At 36.4% G+C, this 23,514-nt stretch overlaps 2 protein-coding genes across 12 annotated transcripts in view; one reads left to right on the top strand and one right to left on the bottom strand.

Moving 5' to 3' along the window:
• Positions 1-6,694, top strand: part of SULF2 (sulfatase 2) — an 86,521-nt gene extending 79,827 nt beyond the window's left edge. For all 7 annotated transcript variants that reach the window (XM_054274415.1, XM_054274414.1, XM_054274410.1 and 4 more), the window contains 5 exons: positions 132-274; positions 499-622; positions 1,117-1,147; positions 1,439-1,495; positions 2,524-6,694. In XM_054274415.1, the coding sequence (XP_054130390.1) occupies positions 132-274; positions 499-622; positions 1,117-1,147; positions 1,439-1,495; positions 2,524-2,554 (386 nt within the window). In that variant the 3' untranslated portion in view covers positions 2,555-6,694. The remainder of the gene's footprint in view (positions 1-131; positions 275-498; positions 623-1,116; positions 1,148-1,438; positions 1,496-2,523) is intronic.
• NCOA3 (nuclear receptor coactivator 3) overlaps positions 1-23,514 on the bottom strand; it is a 103,666-nt gene that overhangs the window by 42,267 nt on the left and 37,885 nt on the right. For 2 of the 5 annotated variants that reach the window (XM_054274405.1, XM_054274406.1), the window contains 14 exons: positions 23,135-23,275; positions 21,767-21,914; positions 20,485-20,873; positions 19,372-20,252; positions 17,591-17,726; positions 16,439-16,627; positions 15,688-15,927; positions 14,188-14,314; positions 13,328-13,499; positions 12,302-12,598; positions 10,692-10,796; positions 10,100-10,325; positions 9,705-9,879; positions 9,008-9,149 (listed from right to left, as the gene is read on the bottom strand). In XM_054274405.1, coding sequence (XP_054130380.1) covers positions 9,008-9,149; positions 9,705-9,879; positions 10,100-10,325; positions 10,692-10,796; positions 12,302-12,598; positions 13,328-13,499; positions 14,188-14,314; positions 15,688-15,927; positions 16,439-16,627; positions 17,591-17,726; positions 19,372-20,252; positions 20,485-20,873; positions 21,767-21,914; positions 23,135-23,275 — 3,368 coding nt within the window. The other 3 variants (XM_054274408.1, XM_054274407.1, XM_054274409.1) reach the window with 3 other exon arrangements.

Here is a 23,514-nt window from a genome sequence, read left to right as displayed (position 1 = left end):
TCTCTGCTTTAGAGCTCAGGAGTGAGAATGAGAGTAACTGTCTATGAATAAAGTAATATAAACAGAAAGTAATTAGCAGTGCTAAAGACAGAAGCATGTAGCTTATGTCTTTATAACTCTTCAATTTGCAGTGGGCCCTTTCTGTGCCTGTACCAGTGCCAACAACAACACGTACTGGTGTTTGAGGACAATCAACGAGACCCACAACTTCCTGTTCTGTGAATTTGCTACTGGATTTTTGGAGTATTTTGATCTCAATACCGATCCTTATCAGGTATCTGATCATAGACCTTGGGATCACAGCTCAAGAAATACATCATTGTTACTTGTCACCAATAAATTGAAATCACGCCGTATTGCTGTAGGATGACATTAAGGCCTGTATCATTTAAACTAGTATAAAGTGGCTCTTTCCTGTTAGAAAGAAACCAGCTGTATTTCAAAAGTTATCAAACTACAGAGCAATAGTCACTAAGAAGAACCTCCTGTTTATTGCAGCTAATTAATGCAGTGAATACGCTTGACAGAGATGTTCTTAATCAACTGCATGTCCAGCTCATGGAACTCAGAAGTTGCAGAGGGTATAAGCAATGCAATCCAAGAACCAGAAACATGGATCTTGGTAAGTGCCTCTTCTATTGCACTCACAAACACCCCAAAGAACCCAAAAATACTCTTAATATTATACAACTTGAATCAGTCAAGAAAGGATTTTAGGACTTACTTACAATAGTAATGTCCTGCTGGGGGTGATAGCCGCATTCTCAGATTTTTGTACATGTTCAGTTCATGTTATGTCATGTTTTTATGATGAAGAAAGACCCTTAGCATAGTAATAAATATTGCTGAGATGCAGGAGAAGACAAGGAAGAAACAATACTCATGGAAAGGGAGAGAATACTCTAGCAGCCACTCTGAAGCTCACAGACCTGAACACAGGTCAGTTCAAGCTGGAAGGGACTTCCAGAATTCTGCTCCAAACTTCAGCTCAGTGCAGGATCAGATAGGAGGGCATACGAGGTTACTCAAGACATCAGAAAGTTTGTTAAATTTCTTGAGTCTTTATTTTTTCTCATACAGACAATTGTTGGTAACATTTTAATTTTTCTCACCTAGGACTTAAAGATGGAAGCTTCGAGCAGTACAGGTAAAGTAACAAAAAAAAGTTACATTATTCTGAAGTACTACCTTAACGCTGAAAGAGCAAGTGTGGGATTGGGAACCACATGGAAAGGCCTGGCTTGAAAGAGCATTTGAAAGACCTTTCCCCCCCACTTGCTTTGAAACTTTGGAGCTATTTGTTTCAATGTTACACTATGTTCTGATCTTAGTAGTCAAAATTCTGGCTGAATTCTTCTTCCTCATCTTTCAGATTGTGGTACTAGTTGTTTTCTTGGTGATGGTTAACTTTTTTCTCCTTTTGCTGCTTGAAAATTAGGCAGTTTCAGCGTCGAAAATGGCCAGATGTGAAGAGACCATCATCTGCCAAGTCACTGTGAGTTGGGAGCAATTCACCAAAGGCATTAGCTTTTACTTAACTTTTCTCTTCTCTTTTTGCATGCACCACCATTTTAACATCATCATCTATTCTCACAGAATGCTTAGGAGGAAAGTCCTCTAAATTATGCAAGAAATATGATACTGCCGTCATTACTGACAACTACTGCTGCACAAAACCTCTTCGTACATGTTTTTTGAGAATCCTGGAGCATTAAAGTCAAGGCAATTTCAAACAGTAAAGGTAGATGCTCAGTTAAGAAACCAGTTATGGTCAGTTGCCAATAAAAATTAAAGACCAGTACACTAGTTTTGTCTAAACTTAAACTAGTAGCAGCTACCTAGTAGTTTTTCACACAATCCAGAAAGAACAAAACTGACTGTAATTTCTCACAAGTAGTGAGGCAGCATCATGTATTTTCTTGCCCTTTATCCAACCACAGCCTTTGTGCTGTGAGCAGAAAAAAGAATTTAAAACAGAAAGTAGATTATAAGACAGATTTGTATCTGCAACTGCTTTTTTCTTACTGAGGTGCCTTTTAAAATGTGGCGATGATCTGGCAGTTCTCAAACTGCTAGAGCTCAAAAGATGAGGTACAAATTTAAGTCTATTAAAAAGTTACCATTGCCTGTTACTGTCTCTGAATCTTTCCTTAAAAAGAAAGCAGAGACTTCATTAAAAATCATGAAGTGCTCTCAAACTGTGCAGTGGAAAACACAGGTGCAACTCCCTTCCTGGGCACAGTCTTTTTGCCTGAGAGCTGCTTATATAATGCAGTGGTTTTATTTCTAATTGAAGAGATCTAAGACTGGATTTAGAACCAAAATGAAGGTGGAATTAACAAGCTTTGTACAGGTTGAAATTTCAAACACTGTTGAATTGTTTCTGTCATACACTTGCTATGCTTTTATTGGTGGTTCACAGTGTTTCCATTGGTTTTTACTGCATGGAGCCATTAAAAATACCTTTCTTATTACTTTCTACTACAATGTTATACACTAAACTGCATTTGTTTTATTTTAAAGAGGACAACTGTGGGAAGGCTGGGAGGGCTAATCTCCCACAGCTGCTGCACCTCCATGAGGATACAAACGGGGCAGGACTTGAATCCATGTACAGACTAAATGAATTATAACATTCACCTGAAGGACTGGATAAAGTTTGAGGCTGAAATAGATACAATGTTTGCACTGGTGAGTGAGTTCAATAGAAGCAGTGAAATTATGGGAAATGCCATCAGAAATACAGGTCTCTGAAATCCACTGTTGTACCTGCTTTGTTGCTTTGGATTATACCTCACCTAATTCACAAGGCATTTTACTTCAAGAAGACAACGCTGATTCAGGAATTGACAGAGGAGGAAACTCAGCCACATCCCAAAGAGGACTGCCCCTGCAGTGGCAGTGTTTACACAAACAGTTGACAGGACCTTAAAACAATTTCCAGTTCACCTTTATCTTTAGTTGTCGTGAGAAAAACTTCAAAGCCAAGTACAACCCTAAAGCAAGATTCAGAAAACAGAGGTGCATTTGCTTAACACTGGGGTAAAGGTAATGTTCAAGAGAACTCTGAAAAGATTCAGGAACTGAAGTCAGTAGCACCAAGTGTTCTCAACACCATGGAATTTCTTCAGTTTCCTCTGAGGATACATTTTAGTTCCACATCTACTTGTTCATTGTATTGTCACCTCTATGAAGATTTTCTCTAATCTTCACTCAAAGGATGCCAGATTTTTTGAGGGATTGTGTAAATATTGATCAGTGTACTGTTTGAAAATAAATTCCTTCACATTGTGAAGAAATTTATTAATAAAAAAGAGTGTAATGCCCACACGCCATTTCTCAAAATGCTAAGTCAGAATTTATTCATTTCTAAAGGTCCTGAAAAATTTCAGTAAATGTACATCTTAAATTTTAACACAATCAGATTTGTATGAAGGTTTTTTATGTGGTAATATTATACTGTACATTCAAAACTAGAACAGTTCCTTTGAGAAAGTAGTGTTTGCTTAGCAGTGTAACTTTTACATTTATTTTTTAAAAAGGCAGCTCTGGGAGTTCAGTACTTGTAGTCAATAATCTAGTTACACTTTAGTCTGCAGAAAAGTAAATGTTGTGAATGACAGTTACTGTTCAAAGGTTTTTACAGGAAAAACACCCTATAATTTTACTAAGAAAGCACAGTGTACATAATTATTTCAGTAGTTTCATAAGAACATTATTACATAAGTTGTAGTACAGGTACTAATGGTGAGATTTGTATTTATCATTTGTTTCATGTTACTTTGCTACCTGTGTTTAAGGGCAAATGCCTGAGGGTGCTTATGGGACAGACTCAACCAACTGTGGCCTTCACTCCTAACAAAGAGGTATTTTTTCAAAATGCAAACTTAACTTGCCCTTGTAGAAATGCAGTGTAAAAATACAGCATGAAAGTTATTTTGAAACCCTTCCTGGTTTTGCCATTCGGAAAATCAAGTGGAATTATATCCAGACATGTAGATCCCTGGTATCACAACCCCATACTCAAAAAATGTACTTGAATTTAGGAATGGGGGGAAAAAACCCCGCTCAAAAAGCAGAAGTGGAGTCTTCATATATGCTAAGTAAGATTGGGCTTGAGTATTTGTATGACATGTGGTAAGTCAAATCCACTACCCAAAGCTTTCTTGCAAGCTTTTTTTAATTATGCAAGTAAAATCTGAATGTCTGTCTTAATCTTGCCATGTGTTTTCATTAAACTTGTTAAAAATTTCATGGATTATCAGAAAAATCTACTAGATTATGAGATCCTGGATCCACACACATAAGTAAAAAAACCCTTAAGTTCCCCAAAACCCCCAGATTTTTTCTGCTTTCCAGAGAAGTTTCAGCTATCTGACATTCCCAGTGTGCATGCAGAAAGAATATGAAAAATCTGCCCTTTTGTATTTAGCTCATAGTCTCTGGCAAGGTGAGGTTGTGACTGTTAAAATCCTGCAGGGCCAGTGTTACCGCACCTGTTACTTACTTGTCAGGCAGAAGGTTGAAAAGTTATCTTGTCCCTTTATAGAAAATAGTGAGCTGTGAGACTTGTATGTGACACAAGAAGCAGCTGGTATTTAATGAAAGGTACGTTGTTGCCAAGTTTGGGGAAAGATACCACCTCTTCTCCTTTCAGCTCTTCTAGAGTTTGCTGTTTAAGTAGACATAAATTCTAGTTCGTGTTTGTGCTGAATGTGTGTCTCATAAATGAAAGGTCTCAGCTGTTACTCCCTCAGCTTTTACGGCCAACTAGGATAAAATGTAAATCATTCTTTATATACATTTTTCATCAGTGATAGCAGGGAATTTTCTCTGACCTGTACTGGATAATCACCCTTAAAGTATTAGCTCATACAGTGTCACCAAGTTCTGATTATAAATAGAAACCTTTATTTACATTATTATTAACATCCAAACAAAAACCAGAAGGGCAGTAACACCTTACAACCAACCCTTTCATAAATCAGTCCCTATGATTTCTCTGTTTTGCAAAATAAAGATACAGATATTTCAAGCAATACTTGTAATGTAAACTAAGCTTAGATTCAGTTCTCAATACCGTATGCCTTCTCCTGAGAATTTTTTTAAAATATTGCTCTCAGATTTACATAGTTTCACACTTGCTGTATCATTTTGTCATCTGGTGGTCTGCACATAAATTCTATAATAAAAGGTGTGCTAACTGGTGCAACATTCAAGGAAGTTTTGTCTTGTGACAAAAATGTGGTCTGAATTTCTCACTTCAGAAGCAGTATTTTAGGCCAAGGAAAAAAGTGCTCTACATGGAAGTTTAATAAACACATGTGATCAAAAAAGTAATAGAGACACAGCAAAACAATGGTCATTTATGCAGCAGTGATCAGAGGTTGCTGTACTAGCTAATTCATCTCTTACTGCTGAATAATGTTATGTGGGTATTATTTTAAAAAACATCCACAAAAATGCACTGCTATAGGACCAAAGCAAAATTGATGGTGGTAACTAAATGTCAACAGATTTCAAACCAGATGTACTAGTTGGTGCTGCCACGAAATACGCTGTCAATGCATTTTAAAAATGCCTGCTGCCCCTTCATCAAGTTTAAACTAAACATCTTTTAATTCAGGAAAAAAAAAGTAGGTACTGGAAAGCTCCAACATGCTAAACCTATGAGAAAAGGAGGAGGTTTTCTAATGCCAGTCAGGTAGGTACCAGTTATACATAGATGTATAAATAGAATTACTAATTTAAAAAAAAATTGTACTGCAAGATGTATGTAGCAGTATATAGTCTAAGAGCTCACCTAATGAAAGCAACTGGTGTTGGTAGCTTCCATCAGTATAATGACCAACTACAAAATATAAATATTGTTCTGGTCTGATTTGATATAAAATGCAAGGGACTGTTGCCTTTCACCCTCAGTAAGCAGCACTTACTCAACAAATAGATATGATCCAAGAAGTGAAAAGATAAAAGTTTCTTAGGCTTTTAAAAGTTTTGCATTCTAAAGACACATTAATCGGATGGAAAATTCCAAGCAAGTGCTGTGATAATCAATATACTCAGTACTAGTGGAAGAGACAGGGTTACATGAAGTAGCATGATTGACTCTACATTCTCTTTGAAACACAGCTGGCTAGGTGCTAAGGATGAATTTATGAGACTATTTCTAGTGAAACTTACTTCTATTAAAATGGAAAATCACTGAATAGTCTGAACAATAAAACCTCATCTTGCTAACAGTACCAAGAATAAGCAAAAAATAACACAGGTCAGGGGATTTTTGGTTTCTTTTACTCAGTTGGGAGAAATCAGTTTTCCATTACACAATGAACAACGTAACAGAAGCATCACACACCTTAAACATTTCTGGGTCATCCCTTAGGAAGGTTTAGCGGTTTAATTCCTTGTAATTGCAAAAAGTGCAAAGGGATCTTCATTTCAAGCACCCACAATGGAAGGGGAAAAATCCCCCAGTGCTATCAGCAAAGAATATGTAACAACACCTAAATACTGCTATGACAGAAATCTGCTTAGAAAATACATTCGTTACTATTAGAATAATCCAATGAGGTGTAGACATTTGGTTAAAATGTGGCTTAATATCCTTAAAGATTTCTGGATGTAACATAATACCAAGTATTTTGCAACAGACAAACATTTTCAAAGAAGGTTTAGAGTTCATTAAAATTGACCAAAAGATCCAGATTCATCAGCTGAAAAGGCAACCTGTTATAGACAGACAGGTCTGTCCTGACAAATTGTAAGATCTTACAGAGCAGAGCCTTCGTGTCAAACTGCCTTAGGTAAAAAATGTAACAAAAGTGCTCAGAGGTGGAGAAAGTATTCAACAACTGGTCTATTTTTTTATAAAAAGCTCTATGTTAAAACATGTAAAAATAAATGAAGTGTTGAAGACCAAAGAAGATAAATATGTGGGCCAAAGTCACCCAGCTTCAAAGTCCTTAAATGTAATTAAAAAAAAAAAATTTGGACCTCAGCTACACTCAGTTTCCAGAATCAATTTTGTTAAACGTTTAGTTTCACAAACTCTGCAAAAATGAGTTAGTGACCTATAAAAGTCATATGTATAATACATTATTTTAAAGATCATATTTACAAAATTTATTCACAAAAAAAGACTGCAAAATTCTGATTCGGGCTGCAGTGTCTTGCCTTGAGTTTTCTGAAGCTTTTTTCAAAAAAAGATGAAAGATTATTGCTCTAATTTCCACACACAGAAAACATTACATTATGCAGTTTTTTCAAATAATTTTTAAGAGATTGTGTTTGTGAAGGAATATGAGTACACCCTACCTTCATATTAAGTCCTTATCAAAGACATTGCATCAATCCGTTATATAGTCCTCTATAAAGTGCACTCAGCTGCACAGCAATATCTAAATATTAGTCACAGTTGTGTTTAAATAATTTAAATTGTTTATCCTCTCTTTTCAACCCTTGGCTTCAACAGACAGGATTTTGGACTAGCACATGCCAAATAATTTTGCACTGCTACTTTGCTTGCGAAATCCCTGACTCTTGGGATAAGAGACTAAAAGCAGCATTTCTATTCAGGGATTCTTATAAAATAGAGAAGGCTAAGAACTACATTCTCTGTCAGATATTGTTATAAGAGAAATCAGGAAATTCTTACCACTGTGACTTCTCCAGGCACTTTTGTCTGCCTGGGCTAAAGGGCTTTGGATAGCTACAGTAAACAGATAAAGTATTCCAGGAGTCTACTCATCAAATCTATTAAAATGGCATTACCAAATTCACATTCCTAGAGGAAGAGTGCCAAAAATATTAATGACATTTTTTTGTACCCCACATCATCAGTAATTCATAGGCTGCTTCTACCAAAATGTATTTTTGTTGGGGTAGGGGTTTTTATTCGTTTGTTTTCCTCTGGATGACGAAATTTATCACTGGTTTCTGTTAAGCCCAGTATGACTTGCCATGAAGAATGTGTCACTTTCCTTTATAACACTAGTGCATTCAACCATTCTTGTTTGAAGATGTGGTTCTAGATGTCAGCAGTATTTCTGTTAAAGAAAAGATACTTTCGTCAGAGAAGATATCTTTGCTGAAAGAAATGGTTTATGTTCTGCATTTGGAAGAAGGAACTACTGCCAATCAATGCCTAGAAGCAGAAGAGCTTTCTAGTGCTCCACTTTGAAAATAAATTTCTAGAAGATAAATGCTGTCCTAGAATTTCCTAAACACACTATTTGGGTATCTCTATGTCATATAGATTTGGAAAATCTGACATTTCACCTTTATATTCTCCGACTTATAAAAGGCATTCATTGTATCAAAGTCCTCCAAAACTTTATTCACCCCCAGAAGTCCTCATTATTCTGACTCCTTCCTCAGGTATGCTGTACAAAATTCCATGAGGTACTTTTTACTTGAATAGATTAGCTTTTGTCAGTATTATGTTGCTCATCAGGCATTTTGTGTAAAGACTGTGGCAAAAGTGTATTTTGTATTTCAGCTTTCTTTTCAGTGCCTGTTATTAGCACATTTTCATCTTAAATGAGGGGTCTAAATTTTCCGTTGTTTCTGGCTATGCATATACAAGTTATTCTAAGGTATTGTAAGGGCAAGTATCATTATCAGTGTCTGCGAGAAGGATACTGCACTAGCAGGATTCTTAGCCTGACTTGTAAGAGCTATTACATGTATCTGGTGAAGATGCATTTCACAATGTCCATGGATTTTTTCCTGGGGTTTCTCCAAGTCCAGAAGTATTTCATCATCCTTTGTGCAGTTTAAGGCTTGGTCCTATCCATGATACTTCAAAGTCACCTTCAAAGCTAATCCCAGCATACAGCTTGGCCTCATTGTGAATTTGCTTATGTATCATCAAAAAGAAAGTATCTCTTAGGACATAAAATTAATAGGACCACAGATACTAACAGGATAACTGAGAACAGGATTGTGAAGGAGGAATGGATGTAAGCAGACTGTACTCAAGAGAAAAAGAGTCAGCAAATCTTACCTGGTCTGGACCCATAGGCAGTCCTGACATAGGCATGGTATTAATACTCATCTGTCCAATATGGCCACTGCTGCCATTCATGTGCATCATACTGTATGCTGCTGGGCTACCTTGATGGCTGAACTGCTGCTGGGGAAAAGAACTGAAGTACAAAAGGACAAATGAAATTACCTTCCAAGAAATCTACACACTGATGTATTGCCTTCCCTGCAACCAGCTGTGAAATATAAAACTGTTTTCACATTTACTCGTTTTTACCTAATATCTGTTAAACATGGAAACTCCCCTCCCAAGAGGAATTTGAGTTTTTAGAAATGCAGTTGTACGTGTATGCCTAATGCAATCTTTTTGGAGGCTACTATTAGAGCTGTATCATCTATCGTAATACTATTTGATATTCTGTATTTCTCCACCCCCTCCCCAAGTTATTTTTTCTTTAAATATTAAGTTAATATTTAAAGACTGAATGTTGCTTCTGGTTACAAAGATTGTAGAGGTCCAATATGAATCAAGGGAGCTAAGGATAAAATAATAATTTTATTTCCTAAACCAGAGCAGGATGAAGGACAATACAGACATTAGAAAGTTACTTTTGTCTCTTGTAAATGCTTTTCCTGCTGCATGCTATTTAACATAGTTTCTACTTTCAGCAAAATGACTGACTTTTTGAGAAACAGTTTGTAATCCTGAAGTTCACCTGTTTCTGGGGATGCTTCCTGAGGGCCAGCCTTTCATCTCTGAGGACTGGTACATTGTTGCTGACTGAGGATGCTGCAGCATAGGATTCTGGGAGGGTCCAATTCTTGATGACACCATTGGATTGGGAGGGCTTGATACTCTACTAAATGCAGGATCGGGTTGTTGGCTTATTCCTTAAAATAAAACAAAGGAGATAGATACAATATACTTCAGTTATCATTAGCTATCATTACTTCTATTCATCTTCTAGCAGTAATTGGAAGGAGAAAAGTCATCCTTTTTTGTAGCAATATAGTCCATTTTTCATGATTGGTATTTAGGTAGTTTGGATTAATAAGGGAAAAGAAAACCAAACAAATGATAAAAAAAAGCCAAACATGTTAGTACTAGTACCATAATTAGGTGGATAGGGGAATTGCTGTGAAGGAACTTGAGCCATTGGAGGGCCTGTCAAAGCACTATCCATGCTTCCTGAGGCTGTCACATTTGGTGGTGGACTGAAGGCCTGAGGTTGATGTTGCTGCTGCATCATCATTGCCATCCTCTGTTGTCTAAAATGGTGACTTATTAGTTCCCTGTTACGCTGAGCCACCATTTGAGCATTAAGAAAACCTTGTTGCTATCCCCCAAAGAGAAGAAAAATCATATTAGAAGATGTTTTTACAAATAAAATCATGTCAGAGTCAATCAAACTCATTCCTAAGACCCGGCAAGTCAAGGAAAACCCATAAACAAAAAATAATCATCAAAATATTAAGACAAAACTTTTCATTAAGTTGTCATTAGTGCTAAACAAATGATGATATTTACACAAAAAACTCGGCATACTGAATTGACAGCATGACCTACTGAACAAATCCCTCAGCAATCTCAGCAATAAGGGAGGCAAAAAAACCCCTTTTTAAAAAATTATGCAGAGGAATACTGTAAAGCCATGAAAGAAGGTTGAAATTCTAAACAGATGGCTACTGTAGGAAGTACTTACCTGGGATCCCACCTGTGGCTGCATAACTGGTCTCATCACTGAGTTAGTACCACTGACTGGATTTTCCATTTTTATTTCAAGACTTTGACGGGTCTGATTCATAAACTTGGAAAAAGACATTTTAGCACTATTAGCTTGAAAATAACAGTATCTGAAAAAAGTAATGGCAACTCCTGCAAAAACACTTTCTTTACAGACCTCTTGAATGCATAAAGTGCAGTGGTTAATTTTTGACTTGTCTTTAAACAATTTGTTTAAACATCTCAAACACCAAAAAGAAAAAGCCTTCAATCAGTGCAGCAATAATAGGCTTTGGTTTTGTATTTTCCTTAAATTATCTCTCTTTAGGAATAAAGAGCAGATTATCTATTTGTTTTAAACAATAAGTGTCACAGAAAACCAAGAGAGAACACAGTATTTCCTAGCAGTGCCGTTCCATGTGTGGAGAGAAAAGGGTTGAAAAGTGGAAGATTGGTAAGGAGAGAGAAAAGGGAGTTGGTTTTAGAATTGTTTTCTCTCAAGGACCAACCAGGCACCAGGGAGATGTTAACAAATACTCTGGCTGAGAAAATTCACATATTTATGTTTGCTCTGGGATGTTGTCTGTCTACAGAGAAGAAACTGAATTTTCTCACAAAATATAGCAAAATGTTGTGAAATACTTTTAAAAGCCTTTCCCATATACTTGGGCCTCCATAAAGGTGGGGGAAGGGAGATAAGAGGATTTGGAGATATGAAAGGAAAGCCTGGTTGGTGAAGGACTGTGCATGCTCCAGGCCCTTTTGCTATGGAATGCAGGGCTCAGGCCTGGGTACTTTTTGCCCCTTCTAAAATGAGCTTAGCAGTGTATGCGTCTTTGTTTTTTTGAATCCAGGATGATGGAATAAACCTAACCTTTGTACTTCAGCTGTGCGTTGTTGTTGCCTTGGTGTTACCTGCATGTATTCTGCTCACACACCATGTCACACAGCAGTAGTTCAGTTTTCCTAATTTTATTTGTACACTGTATTTAATATCAAGCCTGCATTTTAACATGGGGAGTTCACTGCTGAAATCATGCACCAATATTTTAAGCAGTGTTTTCAACCTAGTGTTAAGATCTATGTGGTTGTATCTATTCTCTCACCTTTCATCCGAAAAAAATACCTAACATGACATCAAATTGCTAAATGGAAAGCAAACCCCTATATCACTAAGCCCAAATGATTAGTTAGAAAACACAGTGAGAAAGAAGTAACACCTGATTTACAGTAGAAATACAGCTCCGATTTAATGCTATCTGTGAGGTTCCAAAAAAATACTAAACACAGATAAAGAGATCATGCAGAGTTACATTGTACAAAAGCACTGTTTTATCTAGCAATCATTTTGTGTGCTGCAGGAACCAATCCAATCTGTAGCTAGGGAGGCTGACAAAGGAGAAACACTTGTCCTAATAAATGTTCTTCTACTCCTACAGCCACCAGGCAATTCAATGAGAAGCACTGTCAAAATAAAAGATCCACCCTCTCAGTCATCTGTTGTTACATATGTAAAGCAACACAATTCCGCGTGCAAGTGATTCCATTCTGAAACATGAAGGAAGTGTAAAAGTAGGAGCAAAAAATTACCTGCTGTCCCTGGAGCCTCTGCTGGAGCTGCATGCGTAGCTGCTTTGGTGTGTTGGTCCTAGGTCTCATCACATTTGCTCGGGGATGGATACTTTGCAGAGGAAAATTGCTCGGTTGGCTCATCTGATTCATCAATGAATTAAAAGACGGCTGTTGTCCCTGGATGTTACTAAAACTTCCTGGCATTGCTGCCCCTTGCCCTTGATAGGGTTGACCATATAACAAAGGCTTCTGGTCAATCATAACTGAAGATTCCTGACCTTGAAATGAATCTTGTTTGGGTTCCAAAGCTTGTCCCTTCAACAGATACAGAAGTGCTTTCACTAGCAGTATATATAGAATTTCTAAAGTAGCAATAAAGCTAACTAAGTATAATACACCACCCAGCCATTTCTTGGGTAGAACATAGCATGGACAGCTACTGTTAGTTTTGTCTCCAAACTAATGAAATAGCAAAAGTGATTTATAATAATAATTCTTTTTAAAATCAGTTTTGCTGCACACTGCATACACAGGCAGACCAGTGTCACCATTCAAGCCATATTTGTACAAATGATGGTGTCATGTGGGTCATGGCAACTTCCAAAGTACTCACAGAATTTCTTTTTTCTATTTGCTAGCCATGCAAGTTCAACCTGGAACTGAAGGAGAGGGAAGCATCCACATCACTGACAGTCAAATAATTCACAACCTAAGCTCAGCTGACAGCAGGCTACTAAGGAAACCCAACAGAATTCTCAGCTTCTAGAATTATAACGAGCTACACCCCAAACTCTGCCTATATATACAAAGGCATTATACAATAAACTTTGTATTTCTTGTCATGCACAAGGAATTTAATCCATACCGAGCTACTCCTTTGAAAATCACTAGTCAATATAAATGTTTCCTAAGGGAAATGTATGAATATGAAGATGAGGATGTGATGAGACAAAGTAAATGAGGAGGCCCTCTTGACTTTCTTTTCGAGTAATAAAATAATATTGCTATTTGGAAAATAAATGGCCAAAATATCTGTTTACTTACTTGGTTTACAAGATCAGGAATTCCTAAAGCTCTGTCAATTTCTTCCAGACTTGTGACATCTGTATTACTCAATAGTGTGTGCAGCTGATCTAGAAGTGCCCTTTCATCATTCTGGCCTTCCATATTTGGTGCTGAACATAAGAGATCATCCAAAGAGCTTCTAACTAGTAGTCTATAAAATAAAAAAAACCCCACTAAAATCATAGAATCAATAAGATTGGAAAAGACCTCTAAGATCATGGAGACCAACCTTTGAGGGAATACCACCTTGTCAACCACACTTAGAGCACTAAGTGCAACATTCAGTTGTTTCTTGAACACATTAGGAATGGTGTCTCCACCACCTCCCTGGGCAACCCATTCCAATGCTTGACCACTCTTTCAGTGAAGAAATTCATTACAACCATTACAAGGAAAACTACAGTTTTTATATAATATATTGACCTGGGTATGATTAAGTAGTATAGTTACCCAACTTAAGTCCAAAATTTATGTCTTAAAGTGTCCAGTCACCTTCCATGCATCCTTAAACACATATAAACTCTGTTTTCTCCTTGTTTTGCCATGTGCCGCAGAGGTATTATTTCAGAGTCTCTCATGTCTTTTTTCTGTGCCTCCCAATTCAAGGGTTGATAGATTTTGTTAACAATGACTTTTGTGGAGCTAGCTTAAAGAATATCCTGTGTCAGATGAGCAGCAGAAATGGAAACATTTCTGAAACATTCCCGAAATGGAATTCTGCCTCCAATCTGTCATCCCCACAGCATATGCTACACAATTTTATTTCCAGGTCTTAAATTGTTCTGACAGACAGTGAACAGTTGTATTTAAAATTGCCTTAAAACCTTCCCCAATTCTACCTGTTTTGTGAACCCCGTGACGCTTGCTCCATGGACATCATATTGTCAGGCCACAATCCAGGTTGGTTAGAAGGTCCAGGCTGTCCATAGGGATTACCTCCCATGTCAATGTTTATCTCATTTGGCCCTGCAAGGTAAAACATTTGTGTATTTTTTAAAAACTGAAGGTTTCATCTTGGTATCCTAGTGTTCAGTTAGGATGATCACACAAATTCTCAAGCAGCTTCATGAGCTTTCCATTATTATGTTTTACAGCATATGCACACATGAACTCAAGATCATTTCACATATATAACAGACCACAGATTTAAATACAGCAGACAGTGATCTGGACCTGCTACCCTGTTAGAGCAGAATTGCTATTTCTAATCCTTTAGTCTCTAAATAGGAGCATGGAAGACACAGCATCTTACATGAAAAAAACCCCAACAAAAATTCTGGACAATGATATCTGGGTACCAGCAAATACACACTGTAATAGTGACACCAAAATCTGGCATTTTGAATTCCAATACAGGGTGGCAATTAAAAGAAACATAAAGTACATACCATTTTGCTCTTTGGGAGTACTTTTTTCCCTCTACCTATCCAGGGACATACAGCACTACATAGGAGAGTTTGTCATCATATTATTCCCCAGCATCGGTATGAATCACCTAGCATCAATGATTTCTAGGAAGCTGAGCTGGAAAATTCTGACTTAGTCAGGACTGCACAAAGTTCTTCCATATTTAATCTTATATCCATTTGTTGCATTGAAATAGTAAGTCTGTTTGAGGGAACTGGTGACAGCCTTGGTAGCTTTCCATTTTAAGAAAGGAATGCTGTCTATTTAAAGTGGTTTGGGGCATACTGGTATTGGCATAGTAGACTGGAGAACTTCAGCTCCAGACTAAACCTTTGTTAGACACATAAAACAGAAAAAACCCACAGGCTTTAAGACTGCTCATATTTTAGACATACAGCTTATTTTCTTTCATGCACATAAGAATACTTCGAAGAAAAAAGGTATTTGCAATGTGGCTTTACATGAAATTTGGCTACTCCATGTAAAAAGAAATTTGAAATACTTGAGAGAAAAACTTTAAAAGGCATTGATTACCAAGAAGTTAACAGAAAAAAAATCCATATCAAATAGGATGAATTAAATTAACCACAATGCTAGTATCTTTACATATGGAATCATAGACGCCATTTAGTTCCTGGAATTTAGCAGAGAAGTACTGCACTAAAGAAACACACAGAAATAATCCCCCCACCCAATCTCGGGACCCAGAACAAATTATCTGTGTATGAGACACACAGCACCAGAAGAAAACAAGAACATCACCAAAAAGTCATCAAATGTCACAGTCAGGGAACAATTACAGTCTCTACCTCAAAAAGCCTTTGAATAAAAATCTAGCATTTTACCAATAGTGCAAAGATTCTTATGACGAATGCTTACTAGGAAACCAGGGAAATAGTGCTATGTGGGACAACAAGAAGTTAAGAACTTACTCATGTGAATCATTTGCTGTTGCAGCATTGGCCTATTACCAGGTATGCTGTTAGAGCGAACAGGCAGCCCAGAGACAGAGCCAGCCTCTGGGGGCCTCGGAAGGGTTGTACTAAATTCAACTCCTGGTCTCAGCATTGCAGCAGAACTTGCGGATTCCAATCCGTTCACTTTGGAGTTTGGCAAACCCCAGTCTCCTGGTTGATGCTGATTCATCGCCACATTTCTGTGGGGAGCACTTGCTATAATGAAGAGCAGAAGACAAATATTTATTATCTGGAGTACATTATGTATTTTGGTTTTTGAATTATTTTGCTATTTCATAACAGTGCAGCTGCTAATATCAGAGCAATCAACTGGCATCCTACAAAAGAATCTAGAGCTCACCCTGCCAAGTTCTAAATAATTCAAAAACTATATATGTCTAAATATACGTAAAATTCATAATGACTGGCTGCCACTGAACTGTTCTTGCTTCTATATATCAAAAGTACATGTTAAACTAAAAACTCAAAATAGTAAAAAAGAATGTAACTAGTTATAGTAAAGTACTAGTAATGACACAGGTAGTAAACTGTTAGGTTCTTATAATTTTAGCTAAGATAATAATTCAGAAGTATTAATGATGGTAAAATTAAAATTCTTTAATGTTAAAGTTTCTTCTAACTGAAATTTGTATTTTAGTCTAGCAACTTTTTTTACATTAAAGCTATTTCCTTTACAATGACAGCTGTTTGTATACAACCAACAAACCCAGATTTGCTCCAAAATTTTCTTGGTTTTCAATCATTCTTGGACTTCCACCCATCAAGTTTTGCTTTTGTAACATGGAGAATGCATTGACATTCCTCACTGAAGCACCTGAGCCCATCGGGCTGTCTAAAGACATGGCTCTGTTAAAAGGTGGGCGAGTAGTCTGCACAGACTGGGAACTCTTCACACCTGTTAAAGAATTAAAAGATGCATGCAACTGTACATTTTAAATAAAATATGCTATTAATGACTAAAATTAGTCTCATCTCTTTATGAACTCATACACTTGATCATAAGCAAGCCAGGAACAGTTATGTTGCCTATGTTTTCACAACAAAAATTACCATTTTGAACACATCGTTAGGACCTTTTGCAAAAAAAGTCAAAGGCAGTTCCCTGAAAAAAGAAGTCCCTTTTAATTTAAGTTCTGTAATGACATGGTGAGTTTCTGAGCACAATGTCCTCTATGGACAAATAACCTACTGTGCTTCACAGCCAATAGTGCCAGTGGCTTTACATGTTCTTGTACCTGGCTTTATATTTTTCATTACCCATGCTTCACCTCCTTTGCTTATCTCAGCAATCCATTGCCCTATATAACCAAGAGATGACCAGTGTCATGCAAGAAAGCAACAACTGCCATGATGCTGGTTTATCAGCTAGGTTATCCTCCCCTCCTTCTAAGGAAGGGCATTCCTTTTGATGTCAAGGAGGAGTAGTGATTAGGATTTACTGGCCACAAGATATTTTCACACAGAATAAGAAAGAAATTAAAAGCTTGTCACCAATCCCATATTATATCCCTAGTCATCAGTGAGGGACAAAAATTCTCAATTTTAATTTACAGCTCACAAAACATCCTTCTTGATAACTTGTCTCTGAGAAATCTACATTAGACAAAGCCAGAATAAACCATAAAACAAGGAACTGAATGTTATTCATTGTGCATACAGTAGGCGAGTGCTGTCAAGACAGCTAATAGTGTACATAATAGCCTGTGAAAGCATAATTAGCTATTTTGCATTACATTTGTCCTTGAAGATATATGAGATGAAGAAGGTATTCTCTAAGGGTATGAGGATGCATTATGTTTACATCAGGTAAGAAGAAAACCCTGCTTTTAAAACCCAGGGGGTAGATTTAATTCCTTACCCAACAGGGCATTTCCTTGAAATAATGCTTGCTTTGTTCCAGGGTTATTTCCATTTGCAGAGATAGCATTATTGTAAAACTCTGAACTAGTAAGATCACCTAGAATTGCATCCAAATTATCCAAGTCTCCATTCATCTGAAAATGATGCAGTAAAATACCAAGGTTATTTACTCTCATGTGGCTATAATTAAATTTTTACTTAGATCCTTGCTAATCTTAAAGCATATGACTGGGAGACAAATGTTTTAATTCACTGACGCTCTCTGGAGCTACCTTTTCACTTCCAAAGAAGTTCAGATACCATTTAGATACCTTTTTTTTAGAGTATTTTCTTTAGGTAATTTTGAGAATTAGCAGAAAATACGCATAACTAAAACGAAAAGCATTTCTGACTATAAGTATTTCAAACATCACAAGTTACAAAGATAAAAACACTAATGATAGTGAACATCGAGAATGTGTACCATTCATTGATAAATAATATATCTATCATACACAAAGAGCTAATCGTGAGCACTACAAGACATTAAAATTATGCACAGGTTTTTCCGGTCAGTTGGAGCCCTAACTTTCTTTACAAATTTGCATTTAAATCAGATAGAGCTTCAATAGAAAATAATTCATATATAGTGGATCAACATCTTCATGAAAGAAGCTTCTATGAATACCTTAATTACATCTCAGAAGCAAGTACTAAAACTACGTTGTGTACGACTACAGAGTTGATAGTGACTTTTCCATAAGTAGTACTCAAACAATGTTATAAGGTGTTTTATTATAGTCAGCCAGTAGCTAATGCAAAAAAAAGTGCTGGGGTTTTTTTTGTTTTGCTTTGGTTTCCTTTTTTTTTTTTTTTTTTTTTTAAATTTACCCAGTTATTACTGATTTGGGAAATTCAAGGTCTAAGAAATCTATATATCTTCAATAAATTCTGCCATACTGACCAGTACTCCAAACTACTGACCAGTTAACTAGGAAGTTCCAAATCTTAGGACTTAAATACAAAACCATTATATACAGATTATAATTTTAAGAACATCTGTTCCTAACAAGTGTACTGCTGATTTCAGAATAGTTGCTCCATGATGCTAGTTTTCTGCATCATGACATTTCTTGGAATTCCACCTCTAGAACTTATTTATTTGTATTTATTTATAAAAATTATATATACATTTATACATTTTATTATGTATTCATTTGAATGCTGGAGATATATACATATATATAGATATAGATATATATAGATATATATAGATATATATATATTTGGAAGAACATATTCCCTCATTTAAAGAAAGAAAAAGAGTACTAAAACCAATGAATGAACTAAATCAAATCATGGCTATTTCAAGTATTACACATTTTTGTGTATTGTTTATATTTTCAAAACAAAATCATGTTTTACCTTTTGCTCTTGCATTGCCAACTAAGTACAGAGGCAGTTACGGGCCCATTTCCTACTAAGCCATAAAACCAAACATGTGCTAAGATCTAATTTTAAGGAATAATGTGCAAATATTACCTTAATCATACCATAACTTCAAAACATTAGTCCAGGACCTCAGGACATCAGATTTGGTTATATATATATATCCTGTAGTTCTTTTTGTTAGTGTTTTTTCATTCACAATTAAATCCGACTCTATTGTTTCACATCATTTGCACAGAACCTTTTTAGAAATGTTTACACATGCACACTGCAGAGTGTTCTATATTTAGTCATTCACTTAATAATAAAATATTGGTTAGCTCACTGATATCATTTTACATTATACTGTACCTCCTCTGCTGGCTCCATTTTTATTTTCATCTCTTTTTCTTGACTTGAAGTGGGAATTGCAGAACTTGTGCATTGTCCCATCTTATTATCCACACCTTCTACTTTAGGCTTCAGCTCTTTGGAAAGCGGTTCCTTAATATCATCTTTATCTAGTAGATATCTTAGTAAAGCATTGTTTTCTTTCTTCTTTGGACTTAGTTGTTGCTGTTTGACAGTGTCTTCTCCACAAGAGGTTGTGTTACTAGCATCGTGATATGTGTCTTTACCAGTAGCTTCAGCTGTGATCTTGGCCACCTCTGCTGGAGAATTACCATTCTGCAACAATTTATGTAAAATCCTGTGCTTCTCTTGCAGGAGTGACCCATGCATGTTTGAGGAGGAAGATACCCCTGCAGATGTGGATGAGGAAACTCCTGAAGGACTGGCAACGGTGGTAGAAGATTCTTTACAATTTGAGTCTAAAGGTGAGTTTGATGCTGTAGAATGTCCTCTTTCATCTGAGGAGCACGTAAGTAGCTGAAGGAGTTTTTTATGCCCTTTACTCTCAGATGGTCCTCTCTGACTTTCAGATGCCTCCAGATTTCCCTCTTTACTATCTTTTTCACTGAAGAGATCTCTGCTGCTTGACTGGCATATGGAACTTTCCACTTGGTTTTGTTCACAATACAAACCAGAAGGGCTTTTGGAGTCCTGGGTACTTGTTTTAATTTGCTGAGTTACGCTAATGTTTGGGGAATTATCCAATTTTGGACCCGGTGAAGAAAGTGTTGATAAAAGGGAATTTCCAACACCCTCACTAATGGCTTGCAGAGCACTTAGAGAACTGCTAGAAAAAGTGCTGTTGCTAGTGTTGCTGGCAGATCCCATAGGCGAGTGCATACCTGTATCATGTGACAGAGATCAAACTTATTAGATTACAGTACTGCTTGTATGTACTCTTCCTTTGGATTATGTATGATTGCCACATTGAGTTCATACATGAAGTCAGGTATACTACATTCAAGTAACACATATAGGGTCATATAGAACAGTTGAAATGGATGAAAGGTGGAATTCAGATAAAAGTGAGAAAAAATAGCTTAAAAAAAAGAGCTTTTAGCAAAAATAAAATACCTGTAACTGGAGAATACTGGTGTGAACTCATTTTTGGACTCCCTCGATTCCTAGGAGATACCATTAGATTCTGTTGGCTGGAAGTTAAGCCAGGACTGCCATGTGGTGGGCTACTTATATTTAACCCAAAACTGTTACTCTGATAAGCAGAGGACTGCATGCCAGTTCCAGAGTTCACTGGCCCCATATTCCCAGGGCTTCCAAATCGAGTGCTGGTGAGCTGACCCACTGCATTGGGATCTCCCATCCCATAGTTTCTGTTCTGCATTGGCATGGCTTGACCAGGTGACATGTTCATAAGACCATTAACAGAATTTGTGTTTCCAGTCACAGTTGTTCTGATGTTTTGCCCAACAGAATTAGGATTTGGCCGATATCCATTTTGTTCTCTGTAAATTCAACATCAGCCCCAGAAACCCAAAGAAAACAAATTAAAACCTTATTTGGAATCATGTGGAACAAATACAATATTAATTAATTGTCCAAATATTTTTCCAAAAAAGAGCAGCGAGAATTCAAGCTTCCACAAAAGCAGAACTAAGCCATGACATTCATTTATTCACTACAGAAATGTTTGATCCTTTGAAGGCTTTGAGTTATAATCACATACAGTATCACTGCCTCAAAAAGCTTTTATCAATGATCAGATGACTAATCAGATTTATCCATTTAAAGATCCTCCTTCTTTCATTCCCTTCCTGAGTCAATGCCTGCCACCATTCTATTCTACTGGGCACATTAACAGTGTGTGACCCTGAACAAGCTCAGTTACTAACTTTTCAGCACCTGGAGCTACTCTGCCAGAAGGAGACAGATTCCCTCCAAAGTGACATTTCAATTACTTTTGCAAAGAACAAGAACAGGTAATAGGAAATACTACCTAAGGTACATTTCAGTTATGGATTATGCATCTGAGAGGGTTTTGTTGTCTTTTTAATTGGTCTGCAAAAGCACATGACTTAGCATCTCTATTTTCAGTGTTTCATAATTGCTACCACAAAAGACTAATATAAACGTAGCACAGGCTTTGAGCGGGTATTGAGTAAAAAATTCTCTTTTGACTGTGACTGTCTTTCTGCACATAGTTAAAATGGGACTCTGCGAGGTTTACACATTTATTTATTGTATGCTATGCAGCTCGGTTTCCCAAATTATTCCCCATCTGAGTTTTAATCAGGTAAAATATTTTAGTATGCTATTTTTTCTCAGGTTGTCTTCAAGGCCAGATGTATTTTTTTTAAACTGTGACACTTAAATTACAAACAGATACTACTAAGTTCACCTTTGAAGGAAGTGGGTAGAGACAAATCCATGGCGGTCATTAGTTACAGGATTTCGAAACAGCTTACTCTTTGTTTGTGCTGTCACTATTGTACCATCCGCTAAAGAAAATCTATACAATGGGGTTTCAGCATGACCTTGTGTATAAGCTGTAAAGGGAATACACGAATATAGTTAATATTTAAAATCCCAAGAATTATTAGTATGAATTATATTTTTGACATAATACCCTTCATTTACTGAAGATTATCTCCCCAAAACACAAAAAACGTTAAAAATAAATAAATGAATAAAGAAATGAATGAATACATTAATAGATAAATAAATAAATAAACATACTTAAAACATATACAGAGCTAAAGGAAGTATTCCACTATTTCTCCTCTATCAGTAGAGGGAAGATAAAAGCAAACCAGATTATTTTCGTGCTGTAATATTTTGTGCTCACCAGACACAACTGGCAAAGTTCTGCATTTGTTAACAGACTTCCAAGGCTAGATTATAGAGCCCCTGGCTCCTGCTTGGGGAAGAATTTTTAAGTTTGCTTCAATCAAAAAATTGCGGAAACTATTGGTTTTCAATTGAGCTTCAAGTCTCGTGTTAATTTAGGATTCATTAATCAGTTATGTTGAAGAACTTCCAATGGAATAGAAAATCCATTTGCTGACAGTATGAGTTTCGCTTTATTTAACATCTTCTGTGCTCGAATTACTTGGTAAATCCTTCAAAAAGACTCGAGTTTGGAATAATTAGAAAACATTATCTTTCTTACTGAAGGCTGCGGCTGTACATCATTTATCTATCAAGGTTATCAAATTAGCATTACAAAATATGTGGCACTGGAACACTGAAAATATTTTGAGCCCTGTGTCTTGAGAACAAGAAAAAAGCACCAACACAACTGTTATCACTTTCACAGAGTGGTTCTTTAACAAAGGAAAGGGTGAAATAAAATATCATCAAACTAACATACCAAAATAAATACCATTTGTTATTTAACCAGAAAACAACAATATAATGATAATTAAAAATTACATATGATAATTAAAAATTACATATCATCATAGAAATATAATTGTCTCCATCATTGCTGTGGAAAAACAGCTTCCTTGAGGACCCCAGATCATGTATCTGGTATTTTCCATGTTAATTTCCAAAATAAACACATTGAAAAAACCCAACAACTTCCAGCAGAATTCCTCATTCTCAGGAGGTCATCCTCCTTCAGCTTGTAAATGAATCACAGTAATTAACAAAAACCACGGAAAAAAAGGAACACAGGCAGAATTTAGCTTTTTTTTTCAGAAAAAAATGCAGTCCCTAGGAGAAGCAAAACATTGTGACCCAAACATTGTAAACTGATTTTTACCTTCATGATAGTGGCGTTTATTTGACCATGACTGCCCATCATTGTGGCATAAGAACCTCTGAATACAGCGACGAATTATATCTTCGAAGCCAGGTCTCATGGAAGATCGTAATGAGTTTGTATCAATGTTGACAAGTTTGCCTTAACAGGAAAGAAAATATACAAGTTAAACTCTTTATGCCTGTGACAACTGTTTCTGTATAAATATGGTACATTTCCTAAGGTTCCAATATAACACTTTTAATCACCAAATTCTGAACATGCAGAAGTTACATTTATGAATTATCTGCCATATGAGAATATGATGCTGCTTGTTAAAGCATCACTATTCAAAGGAATTTATGTAACTGAGTAAGAGAAAGTTAATCCCCCACAGGTCA

Source organism: Melozone crissalis, unplaced genomic scaffold (genome assembly GCF_028551555.1).
Source record: "Melozone crissalis strain CALT ecotype California unplaced genomic scaffold, PUWL_Pcris_2 ptg000017l_1, whole genome shotgun sequence".
Classification (NCBI taxonomy): domain Eukaryota; kingdom Metazoa; phylum Chordata; class Aves; order Passeriformes; family Passerellidae; genus Melozone; species Melozone crissalis.
The sequence above is the reverse complement of the archived record's forward strand: the minus strand, read 5'-3'. Positions and strand labels throughout refer to the sequence as shown.